The sequence below is a fragment of the Dermacentor albipictus genome, chromosome 3 (assembly GCF_038994185.2).
Source record: "Dermacentor albipictus isolate Rhodes 1998 colony chromosome 3, USDA_Dalb.pri_finalv2, whole genome shotgun sequence".
Classification (NCBI taxonomy): domain Eukaryota; kingdom Metazoa; phylum Arthropoda; class Arachnida; order Ixodida; family Ixodidae; genus Dermacentor; species Dermacentor albipictus.
The window spans coordinates 63,546,941-63,573,358 of NC_091823.1; the positions used below are offsets into that span (position 1 = coordinate 63,546,941).

Genomic DNA, 26,418 nt, shown 5'->3' on the forward strand with positions numbered 1-26,418 from the left:
GAACTGATTTGCGATACATGAAGTTATTCTTTCTTTTACTTAATCATGACCGATCCGTGTTCGATTTCTTAGTATCTTTTCAATAAAATTCGTTTTCTTTGCGTATCACAATGCACTGTGTTATTGTGAAAAAGAAATAGAAATTTGTGTGAATATTTCCCCGGTTAAATGCTCCTCACGCGTATGTAGGGTTTTGTAATACCTACATACATATACACATACATGCATATAAGCATAGTTATAAATTGTGCTTGTGTCACCTTGTATGAAGCCTCTAAAGGCTTATATATTGTGAAGAAGTGAGCTTGACATCGGGCGCTCTCAAAGCGGGCACTAAGAGTAGAAGACGACGAGGCAGGGGTAGAACAGCCGGCCCAGTGAACGGGCGTTGTCTGTTCTCTCCTTTACTATATATATATATATATATATATATATTGTGAGCATTATTCATACGCTTCATATTCTCACCTGTACATACTCATCATCACCGTTTTGGGGCCTGGTGGTGGGGCTCTGTCTCGAGAGAATAAAGAAGAGACTGGCTGCCTAAACCTCGTCTCACAAGTGGTGGAGTGTGCTGTCCGGTCCCTTCGCCCTCTCGCTCCCGGTCTCTCTCCAGCTTCACCTACGCTGCATCCCTGGAGCTCCGCTCGGGTCGCCGCCTCTACCTACTGCACTCGACCATGTCGCAAGACCAGCAGACCAGTACCTCGACATCCACCTTGCCGACTCCTGCGGGAACCCCTTCTTGGACAGTCACCACCCCTCAGAAGGATCCACCGGTATTTGCTGGGCTTCCAGGTGACGACGTTGAAGACTGGTTGGAGCTATACGAGCGCGTGAGTGACTTCAACCACTGGAACGAATCAGCAAAACTTGCTCACGTCGCCTTCTACCTAACCGGAGTTGCGAAAACATGGTTTTACAATCATGAGCTCGATTTGGTCAACTGGAGCATCTTTAAACACCAGCTACGCCAGATTTTCGCGAACTCGTCTGTCCGCTCCGATATCGCTAAGAAGAAGCTTGCTGAGCGTGTACAGCACTCAGGCGAGTCCTACACTTCGTACATAGAGGACGTCCTCGCCCTCTGCCGCCGCGTGAACACCTCGATGGCAGAGAGTGACCGTGTACGCCACCTGCTCAAGGGTATTGGGACTGCGGCATTCAATGCTCTTGTAGTGCTGAATCCCACTACCGTCGCCGACATCATCAGTACGTGTCAGCGTCTCGATGACCTTCATATGCTCCGCTTGCCCCCTGACACATCTGATTTCAAGGCGTCCAACGACAGCGAGCTACGTGCTTTGATTCGCTCCATCATCCGTGAGGAACTGCACGCCCAAGCTTCGTCCAACCCTCCTGAGGTCCATCTGACGCCTCCTGGTGGCGGCCTACGCCATATCGTGAGGGAAGAGCTAGCTGCAGTGACCTGCCCGCAAATCACGAGCCCGCACCCTATGCATACGCCAACGTACGCTCAGGTTGCCTCTATAGCGCCACCCCCCCAGCAGCCACCACAACAGGCACCTGCACCGCACATGTCCCTGAATCCTCTCACTGCAAGACCATCGCCTGTTCCGTCTTATAACACATGGAGCCCACCTCGACCGGTTTGTTACTACTGCGGCATCCGTGGCCACATTTCCAGGTTTTGCCGACGCCGTCAGCAAGATGAAAGACGTGGCTATGACGGCTTTGAAAGGGATCAGTTTTCTGGCCCTGTACCACGACGTCGGCGTACTGACTACGTTTATTATCCACCACGTTCCCCATCTCCACAGGACTTCAACACTGCCAGTTCATCGCGTTTCCCGCGTCGTCGCTCTCCATCACCGATGCGGCGCTCTTCTTCCCCTCTACGACCGGCTACTTCGTCCTCCGATCACCGCCCGGAAAACTAAATGGTGCAGCTTCAGGAGGGGAAGCTGCATCTTTTGGACAACGTGAAATGCCTCCGGAGCGCCCGTCAAATGTACTTTTGGTGTTTGTTGAAGGTGTCCGAATCGAAGCCTTGGTTGACACAGGTGCATCGCTTTCCGTTATTAGTGCTGACTTGTGTTCTCGATTGCGAAAAGTGAAGACACCGTATAATGGCCCTCCCCTTCGTTGTGCTAATGCAGTTCTTGTTCAGCCCTCCAGTGTTTGCACTGCGCGCGTTTTCATTGATGGCATCCTCCACCACATTCAGTTCGTCGTGCTGTCTTCGTGCACTTACGCGATGATATTGGGATGGGACTTCCTGTCCTCCGCATCAGCTTTAATCTCTTGTCGTCAGCGAACTATTCATATGACAGACACTGAATCTTCCTCCTCTGTCAATGATCACAGCCTGCGTTTTGTCACGTCTACCGACTGTTTCATTCCCGCGGGCACTGAGCATATTCTGACGCTGACTTCCGACACTATTATTAATGGTGATGTGTTCCTTGCGCCGAGTGGTTACTGCATTTCTGGTGGGCTTAGCCTTACTCCTAGCCTAGTACGGTTTCAGGACGGCAGAGCCTCAGTCGCTCTTCATAACCCTACTTCTTCGCCAGTTGTGCTCTCCCAGGGCTCTACTGTGACATGCTTTACTGACACCGAACCTCTTTCGCTGGTACCGCTTCACACCGAATCACCACCTTTGTCTACCACAACTGATTATCACACTGCTGCCGCAGCTTTAACGGCTGCGATAAATCCCGATTTGACCACTGCGCAGAAAGAAGACCTTCTGGCACTCCTGCACAAACACAGAGCCTTATTTGACGTCCACTCCAAGCTTCTGGGGCGCACTTCCGTCGCAGTACATCGCATCGAAACCGAAGGCAGTTCGGTTGTACGCCGCCGCCCGTATCGCGTGTCTTCCGCAGAACGGAAAATCATTGCGGATAACGTTGATGACATGCTCAAAAGAGACATCATTCGGCCATCCTCCAGTTCTTGGTCGTCTCCTGTCGTGCTGGTTCGCAAGAAAGACGGCTCCGTACGATTCTGCGTCGATTATCGAGCCCTTAATAAGATCACGCGCAAAGACGTATATCCGATGCCAAGAATTGACGATGCCATTGACTCCCTCCAGGGTGCAGAATATTTCTCTAGTCTAGACCTCCGATCCGGATACTGGCAAATCCCCATGCACGAAGCGGACAAGGACAAGACAGCCTTTGCAACGCCAGACGGACTTTACGAGTTTAACGTCATGCCATTTGGTTTATGTAATGCCCCTGCAACATTTGAACGCATGATCGACACAGTTTTACGTGGCCTTAAGTGGAAGACCTGTCTGTGCTATTTAGATGACATCGTTATCTTTTCTACAACTTTTAGTCAGCACCTTGAGCGCTTGGACGAAGTTTTCACTTGCATTTCCAACGCTGGACTCCAACTCAACACAACGAAATGCCATTTTGCCAGAAAGCACATCAAAGTATTGGGCCATCTTATCAGCAAAGATGGCATTCGACCGGATCCCGAAAAGGTTGCTGCCGTGCATCGCTTCCCTCGCCCTGAAAATCAAAAGCAATTACGAAGTTTCTTAGGCCTGGCATCCTACTTCCGCCGCTTCATCAGTCATTTTGCAGCCATGGCGTCGCCGCTACACAAGTTGCTCACGTCGGGCTCTGCTTTCCCTTGGACAGATGAATGCGAACTTTCTTTCCAAGCCCTCAAGCAGGCATTAACCAGCGACCCTGTCCTCTGTCACTTCGATGACAACGCACCGACTTGCTTGCACACCGACGCTAGTGGCCATGGGATCGGTGCTGTACTTTTACAGCGTGATACCACCTCACGAGAGAGAGTTGTTGCCTATGCCAGTCGCGCACTAACACCTGCCGAAACGAATTACTCGATCACAGAACAGGAATGTCTCGCAGTAGTTTGGGCGATCCAAAAATTTCGACCATATCTTTACGGACGCCATTTCACGGTCATAACCGACCACCACGCCTTATGCTGGTTGTCGTCAATCAAAAATTTGTCCGGACGACTTGGTCGCTGGGTGATACGATTACAAGAGTACGACTTTGACGTTGTCTACAAGTCTGGGAAAAAGCATCAAGATGCCGACGCTCTCTCTCGCTGCCCGCTGCCATTATTAGCTTCGAGTACACCTCTCCATTGCTCGCCACTTGATGATGAGACTAAGTCGTCACTCCCGTTATTACCGTTATTACCTCTCATGGTTACTGACACGTTATCTTCAAATCACCTCACTCACCTCGCCTCGTGTCAACGTTCTGACCCCTACTGCGACAGCATCATCCAACGCCTGTGCGGAACTACATCTGCACCAAATGCCAGATTACGTCGACAACTGCGACTATTTAAGCTTGACAACGATGTGCTGTACCGCTACATATACAACTCCGACGGACACAGCTGGGTACCTATTCTTCCACGCTCGATGCGCACACAAGTGCTTGAAGCCTTGCACGACGACCCATGTGCTGGCCATTTGGGATTCAACAAAACATACCACCGCGTTAGGAGCCGTTTCTTTTGGCCAGGCATGTCTACCTTTGTGGCCAAGTACGTCGCTTCTTGCGTTCAGTGCCAACGGCGGAAACGACCGACTTCGCCTCCTGCTGGGCTTTTACAGCCCATCCCATGTCCCGAGACACCGTTTGCCATCGTTGGGATAGACCTAGTCGGCCCTCTGCCCATAACGCCAGCGGGTCATCGATGGGTCGTGACAGCTGTTGACCAGCTCACACGTTACGCAGAGACCGCTCCTCTACGCTCTAGTTCAGCCTCCGACGTCGCCACCTTCTTTCTAGATGCCATTGTGCTGCGCCATGGTGCCCCTCGTGTACTGTTAAGCGACCGCGGCAAGACTTTCATGTCAGCAATGCTCGCAGAAGTACTCGGAGCTTGTGGCACAGTTCATAAGACGACATCCGCATATCACCCACAAACAAATGGCTTAACCGAGCGATTTCATCGCACACTGATAGACATGATATCGATGTATATCGGGCCAAACCACGATAATTGGGACAAACTTTTACCTTTCGTGACTTTTGCTCACAACACCGCTATCCAACGAACTACGGGATACTCACCTTTCTACCTAGTTTTCGGCCGTTCACCGACATTCACCATCGACGCCGCTTTCTTCAATGCTCCAACTAACACCTCAGACAGTACGCCCGAACAGTTCGTTTCGAGACTTGAGGAATGCCGTCAACGTGCTCGTTTCAACACAGAAGTCAGCCAGCAAGATCGCAAGCAACGTTACGACATCTCTCGTCGCGACGTCTCCTTTCGTCCCGGAGAAGAAGTGCTTCTTTGGACGCCCATTCGTGCACCCGGTTTGTGCGAGAAGTTTGAATCCCGCTTTCTTGGACCCTATATTATTAACGAACAAACATCCCCCGTGAACTATCGCGTTACTCCCGTAGACGTTTCTTCCGACCATCGTTGTCGTGGTTCGGAGATCGTTCACGTTTCGCGCCTAAAACGATTCGTTCGGCGTTCCCCTCCTGGCTAAGTCGCGGCCTGGCTGGCCGCTTGCGCGTGCGGGGCAATTAGTGTGAGCATTATTCATACGCTTCATATTCTCACCTGTACATACTCATCATCACCGTTTTGGGGCCTGGTGGTGGGGCTCTGTCTCGAGAGAATAAAGAAGAGACTGGCTGCCTAAACCTCGTCTCACAATATATATATATATATATATATATATATATATATATATATATATATATATATATATATTGAGCAGCCAACAAACATTGACACCAAGGTCAATGAAGTGGTGGAAAGAACCACGTCATCGCATTTTGCGCGCGATGCTCTACCAATTACGCTACGCGGCGCCATTTTCCCATCTATTTTCGTGGGTATTTATGTTTCAGTGCTAGAACTAACCCTGGAAGTGTTAGCCAGCGCTACCGCCCACAAAGTTTGGCGGCGGATGTGGAACACCCTCTCTGCTGCAGGAGTCACGAGTACGGGATCGCTTTCGCTGAAGGCAACTGCATGGTCAATAAATCCGCAAAAATTACCTGAAGGCATCAATGTTGCCGGATTCGAGACTCTCGTTATGCACGACGGTCTTGCTTCTAGTCTTCGTCTTTGTCCCTTCGCTCTATAAAATAAAGATATGTCACAGTTCCAATTCGCCCAACTTTCCATCCCTTGGCAACTTTGTGAACGTGCAGCGATCAAGAGCACATGCGAGAGCAGCGCCACGTGGTAGAGAGACCGGAAATACATATGGCAACTTGCAGGGTTACGAACCGAAACTGAACCAGAAACCAAAAAAGAACTCATTGTTTTCCCACTCTGTGAAGAATAATGACCAGCGAAGCTGTGCATGTGGGCCCCTTAATGGCAAACTGCACCTCTGCCGGGGGTCGGCCCGTCATTGTAGTATCTTCGGGATCGGCCAATGTATGGGGAGTGCTTAACACCTGAGTCACCTCAGCCGCGGCTCGTCCCTGTTGCGTACTCCAGGATAGCGTACTCCACCCTTGCTGAGTTGTTGCGACGCCTGTTTATTGAAGCTCAACCGAGGTTACTATTTGGTAGCGTGGCGTTGTCGGCGGGCAGTAGGCATTCGGTAGACCATGGCGACCAGGCAAAGACGGATCCGATTTCTAGTGCGAAACTTGCACGGTTTATTCGAAGGTTGGTGAAAGATGATAAGAAGAGAATGAAGTGTTCTAAAGAATACATTTCGGATCCCCTTTAAATAGGCTCTCTAAAATCGTGCGCGGGATCTTGCTCACGTCGACGTCTCCCCCTTTCAGTGAGCCGGTACGGGCCCACCTCCGTTGATACCAAGCCGCAGGTCCGGGATAGTAAATGCTTATCCTTCTCTTTTGCGCGTTGCTGGTTCGCGAGAAGAGCGTCCCGCCTCCGTATATACCAAGCCACAGCAAGGAAAGGGCGTCCCGCCTCCGTAGATACCAAGCCACAGCAAGGAAAGGGTGTCCCGCCTCCATAGATACCAAGCCACAGCAAGGAAAGGGCTTCCCGCCTTTTTAGACACCAAGCCACAGCAAGGAAAATGCGTCCCGCCTCCGTAGATACCAAGCCGCAGCAAGGAAAGGGCGTCTCGCCTCCGTAGATACCAAGCCACAGCAAGAAAAGGGCTTCCCGCCTCTGTAGATACCAAGCCACAGCAAGAAAAGGGCGTCCCGCCTCTGTAGATACCAAGCCGCAGCAAGGAAAGGACGTCCCGCGTCTGATTGAGAAGAGGCGGCTGATGCATTGGCCCATTTGGCGGTGTAGGTGCTCGTCGTGGCTTGATCCTTCCTTCTAGGCGACGTTAGTTCGCGAAAGTTCTCCGGTAGTGCTTGACAGTTCGAGGAAAGGGTCCATCTAAAGTCGCACACACACAAAAGGGCCTGTAAACACTGTGGGGCGTCCGCCATACCAGCATCCACTCGAGACAACCAAGGCGAATTAGGAAGTAACACTTCGTTTCGATGAGGCATGGTGGTAGAGAATCCCTTTTGCACGGGGTGCTAGACGCCAACCGTAACAGCCCGGCATTGTTCTATATTCGAGATTTTTTTCTACACGCGCGCGCGATAGTGGGGAAAGTAGCCCTAAGGGCTCCGCTGTAAAAACGTTATCCTCGTGACACCCTGCATTGACACGGAACTTTACTACGTCGAAAAAAAAAATAGAACGGTTTTAGGTTCAAGTTTGTGACTTTCTCCGAAGCGTTCGTTGCTTCCCTTTTTTTTTTGTGCGCTTCCTTTCTCTCTTCGCTCAACCATGCTGCCACCTTTGTATATGTACACCAACTTGCTGTCATTTTAGAAGTGGTAGCACCGTTATAGTGGCATGAATGTGGCCCATCTGTAGGCAGAGGTCCTATAATACAATCGTGAACATTTGAAATTGGGGACATATACACCGTGACTGAAATGAAGAAGCCCTTCTTAGACTGGTGGTCGTAAAAAAAGATTACATTCGTAAAAAAAGTCCCATGACGGCGAATATGCATGCTGCTGGCGAGCGCTGCCTATGAGGTAAAGGACGCCCTGCCGCTTCATCGTCGCCAGTCGCGATGCAGCCGACCTTGTTCACCGAACGCACGCTTGAGAGCAACACAACTGCGGAAATGCTCCGTCACGTGGCTTTTATGATATATCGCGGGATTTCTTTGCAACTTGGAAAAAAAGGACTATGTAAGATGTATCATAAGGGAAACAACTCTATCGGTGGTTTCTGGAGGTGCTCTACAAATCTGCGTATCATACCTGGGGCCCTCCGCCAACAATTAACAAGTTGGGCAATTAAACATAATAATTTGTGAAAATTGGGGAAAACAAAAGTTGTCTGAATTAGTATAGGCTGTTGCGAATAGTAAGCGTTCAGTTCAAATCGCTTCCGGCGCCTTTCATTTTTATATGCTTAGCTCAAGTTATGTGGGACACCCTTTATTCACTAAAAAACGTTTACACCCTTTGGGGTGCATATCGGCCACGCAGCGATAATCGCCATGTGCCTTGCTTGCGTTTCCTTTCTTGAAAACGTCGCGCCCGCTACTTTCTTGTCGGCAATTCTATGCCGTGCTGATAACGCGCATGCCGTTCCTTAAGGCCGATCCACACGACGGACCAAGTCTGCGGGCCGATCGGTCACGTGATGCGACGTCATGGCCCGCGGCGGTCCGGTCCGGCGCAGAGCACATCCACATGGCGGACCGCTATAGCAGATGGCAGAGCAGACCAACCAGCTACACCAAAGTCTTCTAGTACACTGTAAGCTACACCCTCGGCCAGAGTGTTATCATTGTTATCATTCCGGCTCGAGTCCCACAAAGCCGGGAACTGTTCAACGAGGTATACAAAATGAAAAAACCTCCTCGTCACTACAAGAGGACACGGTGTTTAAAAAATATATCTGCTGCACGCACGTGTAGGCGGAACGGCGGACAGCGTTAAAGAAACGAAATGCGGACAAGACAGATGACCGTTATTGTTGTGTGGCATGGTACGACTCAAAGGGGGTAGAGTTTTCATAGTGTGTACTCTTTAGTTGGGGACATCTCTCGGTTTGCTTGCGAGGCGTGAACGGCCAGATAACGTAAAAACGTCGCGCGCCCGTCGGTCCATTGACGGCAGCGGCTATCTATCGGCGGTACGGCGCAACTTCAAGAGAGCAAAGGTCTTATCCCCCGTTTGTATAACAACTGGCGCTTCGCGGGAAATCCTAAACGATTGAGTGACGCGGCGAGAGTAGGTCACCGGCGAAACGAAAAGGGCGCCTATCACGTGCTCCCGACAGTAGCGGCTAAATACATCTCAGAGGTAGCGCAGCAGAAAGAGCGCCCGTCTGTCACTGATTTCTCACGAAGCACCCGTTCCTATAGCGAAGGTAGATAAAACATTTTCTGTCTTCTAGTTGCATCGTCCCGCCAATAGATACCCCTGCCGTTACAAGACGGACGAGCTCGTGTCATTGCTGCTTTATCTGGCCGATCGCGCTTCGCTACTGTCCTCAACTAAAGATTATATATCTCACACCGTGCCAGAGGCCAGAGGCTCAATTTTGCTCACGCATAATTGCCAGTTCAACAATTGAACACCACCTATCATACTAAAAGCACGAAGATTAAGAGAGGGCTTACCCAGATTCAACAAAGTAACAGCCCTTCCTTCAGGATCTTTCTTTCCAGACCCTATAATTAGCTTGTGCTCACGGCAAATGGTGTCGAACAAAACAGAATCTGGATCCAGCCTGTCAAATAATTCGGGCCAGTCGCCTCGTACTTTGAAGTAGTTCTTGATGTTCTCGAACGAGCGCTCGACGTTGTAATGCCGAGCTCGCAGAAACTTGCCGAGAAAAGCATCGTTTGTGGGGCAATGGAGTTGGGTTTCACCTGAAATTCAAAGAATAACGTTTAAAAAATGCAAACCGGAAACGCACTGCTTTCTTTTTTCACAACTAGAAGTAGTCTGAACACTTTTAGGTTCATTCTATTGTTTCACTAATATAAACATTGTCTTTGTTCAAGAAGTGGTTTTAATTAATATTTGGGGTTTTACGTGCCAAAACCACTTTCTGATTATGAGGCACGCAGTAGTGGAGGACTCCGGAAATTTTGACCACCTGGGGTTCTTTAACGTGCACCTAAATCTAAGCACACGGGTGTTTTCGCATTTCGCCCCCATCGAAATGCGGCCGCCATGGCCGGGATTCGATCCCGCGACCTCGTGCTCAGCAGCCCAACACCATAGCCACTGAGCAACCACGGCGGGTAAGAAGTGGTTTGCGTCTGTATTGATTGATAGATGTACAAACGTTCGTGCTTTTTTTAAGGTGCTTAATGTGCTCTTTTCAAATGTTATATTCTTTTTGATAGGCATGCAACTGTTTCAGGCAAACAGCAGAAACATATATAGTTACAACTTCCCTAAAGTTCTAAGGTCAATAGAAAGACTGGTTATTTCCGTTCTTCAACTCAAATGTTACTACCGAGAGGTAGGCCTGTTAGATTCCGTTTATTTAGCACTGCGTCTTACGTATGCTGCATTGTTTAGCCGCAACCAAACGCCATAGCGTCTGGTCCTGCAGGAAATATCTTGGAGGATATATGCGATCGGATGCCTTTAGTATTACACAATTGACAGACGCTCTGCGGGAGCTGAAGGGAACACTAGAAGCTGAGTTGGCTCCAGTGCGCCCACTTTGCAGCCCCAAGGACCGTGCCTGTATGAAAAAAACAAGCTCCAAACCACCTGGGCATCAGGTATGGGACTTTAAGATATGGACTCACCTGCAATGAGTTCGCGTAGTTGTAGCATTGCGTCTTGCTTCGTGTTTGTCATTTCATCCAAACTACTAGTGGGGCCGTCCTGAAAAGTGCGTAAGACGCATCAGCGGAAGCATTCTTCTCGTTGTCCTTCCTCGTACTGTAATGCAAGAAAACTGTATTTTTCATAGTTTATTTGCAAAAGCCGTAATAGGCCACACATATTACTCTGGCAGGAAACACCAGCAGCGTCGTGCTGCCGACTACCGGCCTGTCGTGAAGCACGAAGAAGGAAGAGGAACGGGTTAATGATAAGCAAAAGGCCAACGCCCGTCGTTCACGACCTAAGGCTGGCGTCGAGCAAGGTTGAACCCGTTATGACAGAAATTATCCCCGGCCCAGCGAGCAGAGAGAGTATCTTTGTTCTGAACGTGTACAGCAGTCTCAAGGATCAGAGGCAACGCTTCAAATCCCTCGTCTCCACACCAGCACCGCCTACCAGAGGTGTCCACCAGGTTGTGACGGGTAACTTCAACGCTCCGTATCGTACGTTCTGCCACCCGTATGACAGCCGCAAAGGGGAGGACCTATGGCGAGAGGCGATAAACTTGGACCTGATGTTGGTCATGGACCCTGTCGTCCATACCAGGTGCGGTACCTTGCCTAGCAGGGACACGATTCCAGCCTTACTTTCCTCAGGGGAGTGGTGGAGGTGAAATGGACGAACCTTAGCATGGACTTCGGCAGCGACCACTCCGTCTTGGCCGCCGTCCTTGAGTGTGCCACCAAGGAGGTTAGCACGGACCTCCCACTGGTGAAGATAAACAGTAGGCTGGCCCAACTACTCGAGGCCTGGTAATTCCTTCTGGCCAGGTGGAAGGGTCAGTGACTCGATCGAAGCCCACTCAAGAAGATTGCCGAGGTCAACAGAAGCATCGAGGAGCACTGAACGATCTTTTCCAGACAGCAAAGGGACGAAGTATGTAACTCGATTGACGGCCAGATGCGGAGCGGGGGGTCCTGGAACATCCTCAAACACCTGCTGGATCAGACCAACACCAAGTCGAACCAACGGATCACGCTGTGAAGAGTGCTGCAAGGTGCCAGGCAAGAATCCTCAGACGAAGAAATGATGGCAAGGTTGATCGAGAAGTATTTGCCGGTAGCCACCGGCCCGGGGCGCCTGTCCTAGAATGTGAAGGCGTCGCGAATCCCGAGCCGTATGCAGAGTTTGATGTCGAGGAGATTCAGCAGGCCCTGCACGATAAAAACGGCGGGTCGGCCCCGGTTCCGGATAGAGTTATAACCAAGGCATTGAGGAACTTGAACGGCAATTCGGCGGAGTACCTGACGGACGCCATTAACCAGATGTGGAAAGATGGAAGAGTACCGGAGATGTGGAAGAGGGCTACCACCATCGTCATCCTCAAGCCATGCAAGTCTCCCAGCCTCTAGATCCTCCGACCGATTTCACTAACTTCGTGCATTGGCAAGGTGGGAGAACACGCAATCTTAAACAGGGTTACACAATACCTGGAAGACTGAAATATTTACCCACACAATATGATAGACTTTCGGCCTGGACTGTCAACGCAGGATGCGATCAAGCTCAAAGATAAAGCCATTGACCGCTACACGAGAAATCCTAGACCCATACTCGGATTAGACCTGCAGAAGGCCTTTGATATTGTTCTCATCTCCTTTGTTTTGAACCAAATTTCTAGCCTAGGGATGGGCAAGCACTCCCACGACTGTACGAGATCGTTTTTTGCGGACAGAGAAACCACTCTCAGAGCGGTAGACCTCGTTTCGGACGGTTAGGCAGAGTTGCAGAATCGAGGAGACTCTCCGAAGTCGACGGCGTTAATCACATAATATATGCAGGCGACGTCACCATTTAGTGTACAGGAGTTATTGGCGGACGGGTGGAGGCTGCGTTGCAGGAAGCCATCAAGATCACGGAAGATTATCTCAAGCCGACCGGTCTTTGGTCTTTACCGCGGAAATCAGAACTTCTTTACAGACGTGAAGGGTTGGAAGCCGGTAGGGACAAGACTAGAAAGGTTGGAAGCCGGTAGAGGACGTCGACATCACTCTATAGACCAATGAAGGTGGTGTCATCCACAGGGTGGACTCACTCCGCGTCCTGGGTATGATGATAGAATCGAACAACTCCAGTAACCTGACGACAGTGTCTATAGTCAAGAAAATGGATAATGACATCAGGCTCATATGGAGAGTAGCCAACCGGCAGCAAGGCCTTGGAGAGGACAATCTTGTGAGACTGGTGCACGCCTTTGTGATGAGTCATTTTACCTAAGTGGCGGCCATGCACAATTGGCGATGATCGGAGAGGGACAAGCTCAACAGATTGACCAGGAAGAATATCATGAGGGCCCTCGGGTTCTCCATGTACACAATCTCGAAGAGACTGAAGCGTTTCGGCATGCACATCACGCTGCTAGATGTTGCGGAAGCGTAGGAGAAGGCCCAATACGCTAGGCTGTCCACCACCCAAGTGGGCAGTAGCATCCTCGAGACCAGGGGGTTCTTCCGGCGGAAATCGAGTCTCGCTTTTGCGATCTCCCTCGGGAACAGCCGAAACGCATCGTCATCGCTCCAATTCCACGGAACGTTCATCCTGAACATAACTTGGGTTGGAGACAAGCTAGGGCAAATGCTCTCCTTGTCGAGACTCAGAAACGGGCTCGGGATTGCTGTTTAGTCTATCTTGCCAGGTACCCCGATGGGACGTCGTTCGTACCTTTGGGCATTGATGACGATGAGAAAATCACGAACTCTAAGATGGTTCGAACAAAGTTGGCCGAGGTGGCGGAGCAGGTGGCGGAGCAGGTGGCGATAGCCCTGACGCTGTTGGACAACAGAAGGACCACGATCTACAGTGATTCGGGGACGGCTCCGCTACGGAGCAGGTCCTGCGTATTCTGCGGGACAAGGATATCGAGTCACACACGATTATCTGGTTCCCCGCACACATGGGGCAGATCGAGGGCGCGCCGCCGAACCTCAACAAGTCGGCCAATAGAGCTGCGCGAGGAGTCGTCGACCGCGCAGCTACCGGGTGGCGCGGCGCTGAGGTTATGAACAATTGTGACACTCCCTCCTCATATAACGAACTTACCAAACATTTTTACATAGCACGGAGACATTATCATCGGCCACTTAGGAAACTACGCAGACCACAGGCTTTAACACTCAGGTTACTCCAGGTCGAGGCATACCCTAACCTGCCACTGTTATGCAGAATCTACCCAGAGATACGATCGACCTATATTTGTCAGCTATGCTCAGGCGTAGCTAGAGAGAGAGAGAATGAAGAGGAAAGGCAGGGAGGTTAACCAGATATGAGTCTCCGGTTTGCTACCCTACACTGGGGATGGGGGATAGGGGTTAGAAAGATGACAGAGAGGAAAACGCTAAAAAAAAGGAAAAAAAACACGCACACATGGAGGCACACACACAAAAGGCGTTCCAGTTAAAGTCGTTCACTCAGGCCGGTAGATCGCAAAAAGCGCAATAGCGCTTGCGCGGCCTTCTTCTGTGACGGTAGGTCCTTTCGACGTTGTAGAATTCTTTTTTTCGGATAGCGCTTGGTCATCCAGTTTGTCAAGTTCGTGGCGAAGGCATGCCCTCTGTGTACTGTACTGCGGGCAGGCACACAGAATATGGCCAATTGATTCTTCATGGCCGCAGTGGTCACAGGTTGGGCTGTCGGTCATCCCTATGCGGAATGCATAGGCTTTAGTAAAGGCAACGCCCAACCAAAGTCGATATAAAAGCGTGGCGTCTCTACGGCGAAGCTGTGATGGCGCTCGAAGACTTAATGTTGGATCAAGTGAGTACAGTCGCGTGTTTCTTAATTGTGGCTCATTCCATTGCGACGCGGTGCACTGCCGAGCAAGTAGGCGGAGCTTCCCTGCTGCGTCAGTTCTAGAATGAGGAATCGGGACGCAGCGCTCCTCAGTATGGGCTGAGCGGGCAGCGTGATCCGCCCGTTCATTGCCGATAATCCCGCAGTGACTTGGAAGCCACTGAAAGGTTATCTCATGGCCTGCTTCACTTATATGTTGCAAAGTCTCTGTAATATGGAATATTAGTTGTTCGTGTGGTCCACGTCGTAAAGGTGACAGTAGAGACTGCAGTGCCGCCTTCGAATCGCAGAATATTGTCCATTTATGTGGTGGTTCATCACCAATGTAATGAAGGGCAGTAAAGAGCGCTGCGAGCTCTGCTGCCGTCGATGTTATCGCGTGGGTCGTCTTAAACTTGATTGTTGTAGCTTTAGCTGGTATGACAATTGCCGCCACGGTGCTACTTGGAAGGACAGATCCATCAGTGTAAATATGCGTAGAATCACGGTAGTTCTCGTACAAATGTAGTAGCGTGAGCTGTCTAAGGGCTGGCGATGATAGATCAGCTTTTTTCGAGATACCAGGAGGTATTGTGAGGTTGATTTTTGGCTGAGCGAGGCACCATGGAGGAATCGAAGGTCTCGCAGCCGGGGTAAAACAAGCTGGCAATGATTCATCATATGCGGTTATCGTCCGGCTGAATGATGTGTGTGGTCTGTCCGCTGTTAGGGAGGCCAAGTGGTGACGAGGAGTCCTGGTCAGATGCCTTATATGGGTCCTGAGTACTTCAATTTCAATGTGGGTCTTGACAAGGTGATCTCCAGCGATTGCTATCGTAGCCACTGTTGAAGCACTCTGAGGCAGGCCTAGACAGATCCGGAGCACTTGACCCTGAAGACTTTGTATTGTGCGTAGATTTGTTTTACCAGTGTTGTTTATTGCTGGCAAGCTGTATCGCAGAAATCCTAGGAAAAGCACCCTGTACAGTTGCAACATCGCACTTGGCGACATTCCCCAGGTCTTGCCAGCGAAAAACTTGAACAGGTGGCAGATGCCTGTCAACCGTTTTTTCATGTATGATACGTGTGGGCTCCATGACAAGTCCCTGTCGATTATGACACCTAGGAACTTGTACGATCGGACCCGTCGTATTATTTGCCCATTTATCATTACACTGTAGTTGGCCATGGGTTTGCGCGTAAATGGCACTAGTGCGCATTTCTCTGAGGAAATTTCCAGGCCTCGATTACGAAGGTAGAGAACAGTTTGTGTGGCGGCTCTCTGAATTCTCGCTCGCAAATGTAGGCGTGTTACTGCAGACGTCCATATGCAGATGTCATCCGCGTACATTGATAGCCTGACTGTAGTTGGCACGTGCTCAAGGAGAGCAATTAGTGTTAGATTAAATAACACAGGGCTAAGTACACCGCCCTGGGGGACGCCACGGTAGCTATAATGTAGACAAGTATGGCCTTCTTCGGTGCTTACAAAAAAGGATCGCATGGATAAATAACTCCGTATCCATTTAAACATCTGACCACCCACTCCTACCTCTGCGAGAGCAGAGAGGATGGCCTCATGCGTAACGTTGTCATACGCTCCTTTAACGTCGAGGAATAAAGACGCGCAGAGACGCTTACGGCATTTCTCATGTTGAATGTAGGTGACCAGGTCGACGACGTTATCGATCGATGATCGACCGCGTCGGAAGTCCGCCATGGCATCTGGGTAGGTGTTGTGGTACTCCAAGTACCACTCCAGGCGTCCTAGGACCATCCTCTCCATTACTTTGCCCACACAGCTCGCCAACGCGATCGGGCGATATGATGAGAGCTCCAATGGCGACTTGCCAGGCTTCAGCAGTGGAACAAGGCGACTTGTCTTCCAGGTTGTTGGTAGCGTGCCATTTCTCCAAGATTCATTGTAAACCTCAAGAAGAACACCTCTCGCTCGCTCCCCCAGGTGACACAGAGCCCGGTAGGAAATTCCGTCAGGTCCTGGCGCTGATGTGCGGCTACACAAAGCTAATGCTGCCTTAAGTTCGTGGATCGAGAATGGTAGATCCAACCGGTGATCACGTGGTGGCGGACAGCTGATCGAAGGCGATGGAATGTTGGTAGCTGTGAGTTGGCCGGATAATCTGGTGCAGAAATCCTCTGCCACGTCAATCTCCGATCTCTTTTGAGAGAGGGCAAGTGCCTTGAATGGGAATCGCTGTATGGGAAGTGTCCGCAGTCCGCGCACCGTTCTCCATAGTTGCGATAAAGGCGTGCGTGGATCTAGCGACTCACAGAAGGCAGCCCAACGTTGCGATTCAAGCTTGTCTAACCGGCGCTGTATCTTCTTTTGCGTGCGCCTGGCGGTCCGTAGATCGTCCATTGTTTTCGTACGTCGGTACCTTCGTTCAGCACGTCGTCGGATTGCTCGAAGTCTTTCTAGTTCCACGTCAAATTCGTTCAGTTTCGAAGAGCATGTGAGAGTGCGCATAGTGTCTTGCACCGCGCTCTTGATTGCCTCTTCCAAGTCGAAAAATGGATTGGCGTCGCAGTGTTCTTCCATTATAGACTGAAATTTAGGCCAGTCCACTCTTTGGATCGTATCCCGTATTTTGGAAGGTGACAATCCTCTGATCTTGATGTACGTGGGGATATGGTCACTTCCGTGCGTCTCTACCCAGGTAGCACACAAAGTCTTGAAAACGTCGTATTAAGGGATTCAACGTCTGAAACGGATTTTTGACCAAAATCGACGCATCAAAGACGTTCCAAACAGGATAGCTTAAAAACGAGGGGTGAATACGTTTTGATAACGTTGGAAGCCAGGCAGCTTAAAAACGAGGGGTGAATACGTTTTGAAAACGACTCAAGACGCCACCGCCACGCCACGGCGCGTCAGCCCCTTTAGCGGCTTCTACAATATTCAACAACCCATCAACGCGATCCAACCTTGCGCAAGGTGGCGATACCGTCGTCAAATCATGTGACCAAGGTGACCACGTGATTCGTGATGCCGGGCAGCCGAGCGAGCCGGGCATAGTCGCGTCGCCATGGCGTCGTCGCGTCACCGCACTCGCATCGCGCCGTGGTGTGTTTGCGGCTGTTCTGAATGCTGCAGCTGCCCTTTGCTATGTAAGTGTTGCAGTGTTTTGCTGCCAAGAAAACGATATTCTGTGATCAGTTTGGGTTGTGCGATATGTTTGTGTGGTTTTAATTTGGAAATCAGTAGTGTTTTCAATTGTTATGTGACCAAGGCGGCCATGTTATTCGTGAAGCCTAGCATAGTTGCGTTATCGCACTCGCATGGCACTATGATCTGTTTGCGACTGTTCTGAATGTGCTGCCGCTGCCCTTTGTCATGTAAGTGTTGCAGTGCTTTGCTGTCAAGAAAACTACATTCTGTGATTAGTTTGGGTTGTGCGATCTATTTGAGCTGGGCATAATAGCGTTATCTCACTTGCATTGCGCTGTGGTATGATAGCGGCTGTTCTGAATGTGCTGCCGCTGCCCTTTGTCATGTAAGCGTTGCAGGGTTTTGCCGTCAAGAAAATGACGTTCTGTGATCAGTTTGGGTTGTGCGATCTGTTTGTGTAGTTTAATTTGGAAATCAGTAGTGTTTTCAATTGGAGGGCGCGGAGTGGTGGGCACTAATCAGCTCTTCAAGTTCATTGTCATGTTATGTGAGGTGCCTTTTCACTGACGCTGTAATTAAGGCGTTAAGGGCAGTATAAGGACGAAAGTTAGAGGGACGAAATCGTGCCTGTGTGTCCCTAGCGTCGGGATCGGCCGTTATGCGTGATCCTAACAAGAAAGCATTTTGCAGAATGCGAAGAAAGGCGGCAAAATTTCTGTTTGTGCGCACCTTGCCGATCTCCGCAATAGAGCCGTCGTCGTGGTATTTTAGTCTCCCGTTTAGCAAGAGTGTTGCAGACAAGGGAACTGGTTCAAACAGGCTTTTTTTTAATGATTCAGTACTAGTGCGGTATCCCAAAAGGTGAGGTCAAGTGCTCGCCCTATTTTGTTCCCTCGCGCTACAGCGCACTGACAGAATTTTGCGTGCACCATGCCGTGCTTTTATCGTTTGCGCTTCAGGTTCTCGATTGTGTTTTCGCCCCCTTTACCCACGTGATGGGTATTTCATGGTATTACCGGGTACCACATTTGTCCATATATTGTGTCCAATATATGAAACGGCCAAATTCGATTTTATTTGACGCCTCAAATTGTAGTAATGTACTGAGTCCCTTGTAGCTTCGTGCTTGTTATCAATTTTACTATTTGGCGAATGGATACAGCATGTACGCTGCATAACTCGCTTGTGGATACTGCATACGTGAGTCGAGTATGCCCTTGGTATAAAATAACATGTATGCTTTAGGTAGTACGATTGTTTGCAGTTTGGGACATGTGTCGGAATGTACGCTGTGCGCCCTTCGCGCTTTACGGCGGGCTGCCGAGTTCGTGCGGGTGCCATGTGTGCGCATGGAGTTCGCGAAGCGCTCTCGCAGTTTATATATATATATATATATATATATATATATATGTATATATGTATATATATATATATATATATATATATATATATATATATATATATATATATATATTTATATATATGTTCTGTTCGCGCGCTTCGCACAACAGGGCATGTCGCAGTTCTTTGTCCTTGTGCGACATATTTTCCTAGCGTACGTCTGTGCATTATTTGATACCGGTTTCACACGGGGCTCTTTTAGCCGCTATCCAGTCCGTTACAAATCGAATTTCTCGGTCGTGATTGGCTCCTCTGCGCAAGCTACGAGAGTGAGCCAGTCGTATCGATAATTTCGATCCGGATCGGCCGTGATCGCGATCGAGAGTGGTCGTGTGACACCGGTTTTACACATGGCTCCCACATAGGGAACACTTTAAGTTCAATGCTACTGAGTGAAGAGCAAGTGCATATATATGCCAGTGGTGGTATGTGGGCAAGTCTCTCTGGTGAAGCCAATACTTGTGCATTCAATACATTTCAATTACCAACGTAGTGCATCAATGTGTCTACTTCGACAAAATGGAGCACCAGTGCAGATATGTGAGCATACCTGTCCAGGGCAGCAAGTGTGTCTACATTGAAACCACTACCAGCATGTGCGGCAGTTCTATTTCCAGCAGCGGGACTGCACAATAATCAGTAGGGTGCTCTCAAGCTGTTTATCTATGAAGCTCTGCCTGGACTGTGTGCCAAATATTTTTGGACGTGAAAGTGGGGGTGAATTGGTAAACATCAGTGGAACTGTGCCTGGACTTTGTCGCAAATGTTTTTGGATGTGAAAGTGTGAGTGAACTGGCAAAAAATTTGCTCTGGGCTACATGTGTTAAACGTTTTAAACATGTGTTAAACCTGGGGGTACCAAACAGAAACTCCAAAAGGCCGCCGTCTAGCACACGCCATGAACCTTCATCAATTCACTCTGCTGACAGAACCTGACAAACCAACCAGAATGGGTAACAGTGTAAGCAGGGATACCTGCCCTGACCTAACTATGGTCAAGTGGTTGACTAAATGCTCCTGGAACAACCTAATGGAAAATCTGGGCAGTGACCACAGCATTCTAGCCACAGACGTCCAACTGGCGGCCACACGCACCCCAGAACGTTCAATTAAAATAACGAACTGGGACACTTTCCGGCGCAACAGAACCAAATCTGAACAACACGACCCGCCATCTCTACGCGAGTGGACACAACAGGTACAAGCAGATTTTAAAGCCGCCACTAAGCAAATTACTGCAACAACGGAGACACCCGATGTGGACAGACATCTGCTCCATCTCTGGGATGCTCGAAGAGGCCTGACGAAACGATGGAAGAGGCAGAGGCACAACCGTAGGCTGAAACAAAGAATCGCCCGGATCACAGCAGAAGCTGAAGAGTACGCCACCAGCCTCACTAATAGCAATTGGCACAACCTCTGCGACCGCCTTAATGGCACACTAAGTAGTTCAAAAACGTGGTCTCTCCTCAGAGCACTACTCGACCCAACGCACACAAAAACGCACACAACGAACACAGTCCGCACTATCATCCACAATGAACAAATGAATGATGACGCGCTCCTCCAAACACTGCAACAAAGATACATTGCTACAGGCGACACGCCGATATCACCTTAATTCCGAAACCCGGGAAACCACTGTCCCTCCAAAATCTCAGACCCATTTCCTTGACTTCGTGTATTGGCAAACTCTTCGAGCACGTAGTGCTAAATCGCCTCCAGCCTCACCTCGAAGCGAACCAATTCTTTCCCAATACCTTATTCGGCTATCGACCAGGTCTGTCTGCGCAGGACATACTCCTACAACTTAAGGAGGATGTTGTGGATGGTCCAAGTAAAGCTCAAACAAGAGCCATTCTGGCGTTGGACCTCAAAGGAGCCTTCGATAACGTCTCACATGACCTCATTCTAAACAACCTTGCATCCTCCCGATGCGGAAACCGCATCTATGATTATGTCCGAGCCTTTTTATCTGACCGAACAGCCACCATCGGCCTAGGTGATATTCGGTCGGATATCATAAAACTTTCCGGCAGAGGGACTCCCCAGGGTTCGGTTCTCTCACCCACCCTGTTCAACGTGGCGATGGCAAAGCTACCACCGCTCCTCAACAAACTTCCGAACGTGCAGCACGCCCTGTACGCCGATGATATTACAATCTGGGTGGCCACAGGGTCAGACGGCGCCATTCAAGATGCACTACAGGAAGCCGTAAATATAGTTCAGGATTATGCAACAGCCGGAGGACTCACATGCGCAGCTGAGAAGTCGGAGCTCCTGCTTGTACTAAAAAAACGGAACAAGGCCGATATTCCACCAGCCATCACATTGCATCTCAATGGCAACGTTATTCCAAGGGTAGACAGGCTACGTGTGCTAGGACTTCACATACAACAGAACGGGAAGGCCACACATACCCTACACGTGCTCCGCCAACAAGTTACCCAAATAACGCACATGATAAAACGCATTACAAACCGCCGACAAGGACTGAAAGAAAAAGACGTACTCCGAATCATGCAAGCCCTCATAATTAGCCGATTAACCTACCACCTCCCCTATCATAATCTGACTCAGACTGAGATGCACCAGATGGACACCCTCCTCCGTACGGCACTAAAGGCAGCGCTGGGACTACCCCAACATGCGTCTACGCAGCTCCTACTACGGCTGGGGGTGCACAACACCATCCGCGAACTAGTTGAAGGTCATCTTAACAGCCAATTGCAACGTCTGCAACGAACAATGCAAGGTTGCCACATTCTATCCCGGCTAGGATACCAAATACCAAGAACACCACAACAGGAAAACCGCACACTTCTTCCGCTTAGCATTCGCAACAAAATTCACGTGGCCCCAATTCCCCGGAATATGCACCCTGACCGTCACAAAGGTCGACGAAAGGCAAGAGCACAAGCCCTGGCTCGCCTATTTGGCGATGACAAATCAAACACTCCAGTCCTATACACCGACGTGGCCCGCTACCCACAGAAACGCGCCCTATGTCTGGTCGTAATAGATAGTGCAGACATTCTGAGAGCTTCGGCCACGCTCAACACTGTGGACAGTGGCACGGCGGAAGAGGCTGCTATTGCCCTAGCCATCGTACACGCTTCAACCATGCCGGCGCCGGATGGACCTATCACAGTGGTCACAGATTCTCAGACCGCCTGCAGGACTTTGGCACAAGGGAAGGTGACACCCTACACACACCGCATCCTTACATCATTACACCCCACAGCGTTACACAGGGTGCGTATCGTCTGGACACCTGGACACGCCTCTCTCCATGGTAATGAACGCGCTAATGCGGTAGCCCGAGAGCTCGCTAACCGGGCGCCATTGGAAGAGCTGTCCAACCCAGACGACGCACCGACAGAACCAATGACCTACACTGAAACTCTACAATATTACAGAGACACCAGGAGACACTTCCCTCCACCACATAATTCCCTTAATCGAGAAGATGCCATCGCGTGGCGACAACTTCAAACTAATTCATTTCCCTGCCTCTTTTATCTTCACCTCTTCCACCCCACACACTATCCCTCATACTGTCCCTATTGTGGAGCAAAACCTACAGTATATCATTGCACCTGGGAATGCCCACACCCTCCGGGCTACTCCCCTATTCCTTCACCTTCCCCTTCCTCCTGGGAGACTGCGCTGACCAGCTCAGACCCGCAAGAGCAGCGACGGCTGATCCGGCGGGCACGCGGAGTGGCGCGAGCCAATGGGGCCCTGAAATAAGGGCTCCACCCTGCGAGGAAGTCGCCCAAACTGATGATAAATAAATGTTTTCTCTCTCTCTCTCTCTCTCTCTCTCTCTCTCTCATTCAGAGTGGTTTTTTGCTTTAGGAGACTGGAGATGTGCGCAAAGTGTGACATGTCAGTGTGCTAATTAATGTATTTGCTCGTTTGCAAATTATTCGTTGCAACTTTGTTTTTGCCCGAGAGGTACAACTTTGCCTCTTGTAAAGGGCTTTTTAGATAAAACACGTACTATTTATTATGACCATTGCTTCCTTTGTTACACAAATGCAGCTTCCAGTGCATTCCAGTTTATTTCCATGTTTATGTAAGTTTCTAATATGACGCTTGCATATTCATTTCTCACGTTCCGGAGTGGCAAGATGCAGCATTATTGTCTCATCGTTCGCTGTACTACAGCAGTGTTCACTTGTTACACTGAATCCCCCGTTTAAAGGGCCCCTGAAACGGTTCGGACAAATTTTGTAGGCGCGTAGGGTACAGCTTAAGTAGAACATTCGCACCACAATTTAAGTGAAGCGTTACGTATTAATGGAGCTGCAAGCGATTAGAAGTTACCCTCCTCCCTAGCTATGCTTTTCCTCCTCAACTCGCTCGCCGAGCGAGCGGCGCTAAGCTCCGCCTTCACTGGTTCAGCGTCACGATGCGACGTCACATCGCTCACTTCCGGTTGTTTAGGAGCACGCCCCCTCCCGCGCGAGACTTCTCCGCTAGCCGCTTGGCCGTCGACCGAGAGCTATCGAAACAGCGTGCGTTACGAGCATTCTGTCGTAGCGCCGAACGTGTCCGGTACTCCGCTAAAAACAGGCAAGCTGGTCATTTCGGCAAATGACTGGAGGCATAAACTCAAGCTGATGAAGGAACTTTAGCGTAGACGTACGTGAGCAGCCTGATCGGTCTGCACGGTCCAGACACTTGCTGGCGCAGCGCTTAACCAGTCAAACAAAGCGCTAATATTGCTCTAACCAAGTGTAAAGCATTTTAAACATTTATAAATCAACGTGTTGATGATTACACTCCTGAGAAAAATACACACCAGCAGCAAAGAATACACTTCGTTGCTGCTACTGTGTATGGTTGAGCTCTGTGCCACCAGGTGGCTGCACCGTGCAGACCGTTCACATTTGCCCTTCTGCTCATCTCGTGGCTCATCCCGGCACAGTCAAGCGGCCAGACCCTGTCCCCTTGCGCTTGCGTTTGCCCTAATACTGGACTCGCGGTTTGCAGGTCGCTAGGTTTGCAGTCCACAAGGCAACAAAGTCGAATCATAGTGCTCGCGAAAAGACTGAGACTGACTCTGACCGCGGATCTCTCGTCAAAATGGAGTACGTTGCAACACAAGCAGACGACACTTGCTGTGAGCCGGAAGTGCTGAAGTGTACTAAAAAACTATTCTTGTGTATTCTCTTTAAGTTATTTTCTTTTTACAAAAACAAAGTAACTAACATTCCAACTATTACGAGCATCATTTGTTCACCATTAAGTTGGAAAAATTATCGACCATGCGCCCTGGTCAGCCAATCAGATAGCTCGCCCATGTGACGTAATATGGGTTATTTGCATCATATGGGTAGGGGCGGCTTAAAATTCCGCCGAGCAGTGCGCTGCGATCGGCAGCGATGTGTATTTTTAAAACCTTATAATAAATTACACGCTTTACGCAGAGCACTTAGATGCATCAATTAATGATCAGAAGAACCTACTCTAACGACTCAGTACGTTTGTAGAAAATCGCCAAAATCGTTTCAGGGTCCCTTTAAGTATTCTGTACTAATTTCACTTTTTGCTTTTTTGTTGTATGGTTATTTTTTGTCGCCATTACCTTCTTTGATATATCCTAAAGGCAATATTTTCAATTTTGCATTGTTCCCATTTTTTTATTTCTGTCACAGGATTGTTTTATGATGGTATGCGGTGGTATTTCTTTTTGTGCTCTTTTCAAGCTTCTAGCTGATTGGTAACATTGCTTGGAGGCAGTTACCATCCGATTCATACTCTTGCATTTTTCAGTCTACTTCTTCCATTCGCTCCGACGTCACTTCTGCATAACTCTAGTCCATCTAATAGCACGTGCACTTTACTATGATAAATTAGACACTTCAGTACACTCCAGGTTTTTCTGTTCATTTTTGCATGTGTACTGGGAATTTTGTTTATGTGCTAGTGAATGTTCACTTTCGATTTCATTACGAATCCTTTCTGCGACTTTTGCCATTGTTGATGTACCTTTACTTCTATTTGCATTTCTCACACAGTTTGTTCGAACCTTGCATAAGCATTACATTTTAATAAAGTGTTTTTGCTTTGTCACAATGTTCTCATTTCATGCACTCTTGGCATGAAGGGCTTGGTCTGGCCACCTGCCAAGACGTCGCCATTTGTTCTTTGCAGGATGTCATTCACATTGTGGTTGTAAGCATCGTAGCTTACTAAAGGCGGTATTAAGGATTTATTATTCCTAAAAGGCTCATTTTCGTGCGACTTGGTTGAGGATGCGACGGCCATGCGGGGAACAGTGATTGGCACTGCGCCATGGCTCTTACAGTCAACACCGACGCTTCTGCTCATCTGGGGCGCGATTGGAGATCGTTGTTCAAAACGCCCGATCAGTTTCACCTCACGCGATTGGCCTAGGCCGTGCCAACGGGTGCGGCTGACGACGTCTGCGCGGCATAGGCCAGTCGCGTGAGGCGAAACTAAACGCGTGTTTTGAACAACGATGTCTGATCGCGCCCGTCACCCGCGAAAATGAGCTTCAGATGATCGTAAACCTTTCAAGACCGCTTCTAGACCAGCTTTTTGATAACGTCCTAAAAACGTTTAGAAATTGGTTACGAATAGTTTTGCCAAAGGGATTACTTTTGTCTTTCCCAATCCTATTTCTAGACCAGCTTTTCGAATACGTCTTGCAGACATGTTCTAGATCGTCTCAAGAAAGTAATTAAGCCGGACATTAGCAGAGATATACGACGTTTTCCCGCCGAAGTTCTCTCATTCGTGTCTTCTTTAACCCGTTTTTATCGTCTTGGATAAACGCTACGAAAACGTTACGTATCTCTTTTGTGCTACCTGGGTATGTCCGCAAACCACCCTGCACGTCTGACAAGGCTTCGTGAGACGAAAGCCAAGTCAAGACAGCTGCTGTAGGTGGAGCCACGTAAGAAGGTAGGACTTCCATCATTCAGCAGCCAAAGTTCATTACTGGAGGCGAAAGATACCAGCGCTCTGCCTCTTGCGTTGATCATCGGACTTCCCCAGAGTGTATGATGGGCGTTGAAATCTCCAATGATGACCCAGGGATTGGAGGTTGAGGAAAGGATGTCTTGCAGTCTTTTGTAATCAAATCGACTTGACGGAGATAGGTAGGCGCCCACAAAAGTAAACAGGCGTAGCTAATTTACAACACATGCTCAGGCGGTGCCACGCGTTACGCGACGGCGACGGCGTCGAGTCGTCCAAATGGGAGACTGCCCTAAGCAGCCCCGATCCTGAAGCACAGCTATGGGCTGTCCATAGGGGGCGCGATGCAGCAGAGAGGCT

At 49.5% G+C, this 26,418-nt stretch overlaps 1 protein-coding gene and 1 long non-coding RNA gene across 3 annotated transcripts in view; one reads left to right on the forward strand and one right to left on the reverse strand.

The window, feature by feature from the left end:
* Nucleotides 1-26,418, forward strand: part of LOC135898808 (uncharacterized) — a 190,169-nt gene that overhangs the window by 125,069 nt on the left and 38,682 nt on the right. The gene's annotated exons all lie outside the window — the stretch shown is intronic.
* Nucleotides 1-26,418, reverse strand: part of LOC135898809 (alpha-tocopherol transfer protein-like) — a 39,203-nt gene that overhangs the window by 7,312 nt on the left and 5,473 nt on the right. Inside the window, exons 2-3 of the mRNA XM_065427979.1 lie at nucleotides 10,727-10,805; nucleotides 9,578-9,829 (exon numbers count right to left, since the gene is read on the reverse strand). Of these exons, the coding sequence (XP_065284051.1) occupies nucleotides 9,578-9,829; nucleotides 10,727-10,778 (304 nt within the window). The 5' untranslated portion in view covers nucleotides 10,779-10,805. The remainder of the gene's footprint in view (nucleotides 1-9,577; nucleotides 9,830-10,726; nucleotides 10,806-26,418) is intronic.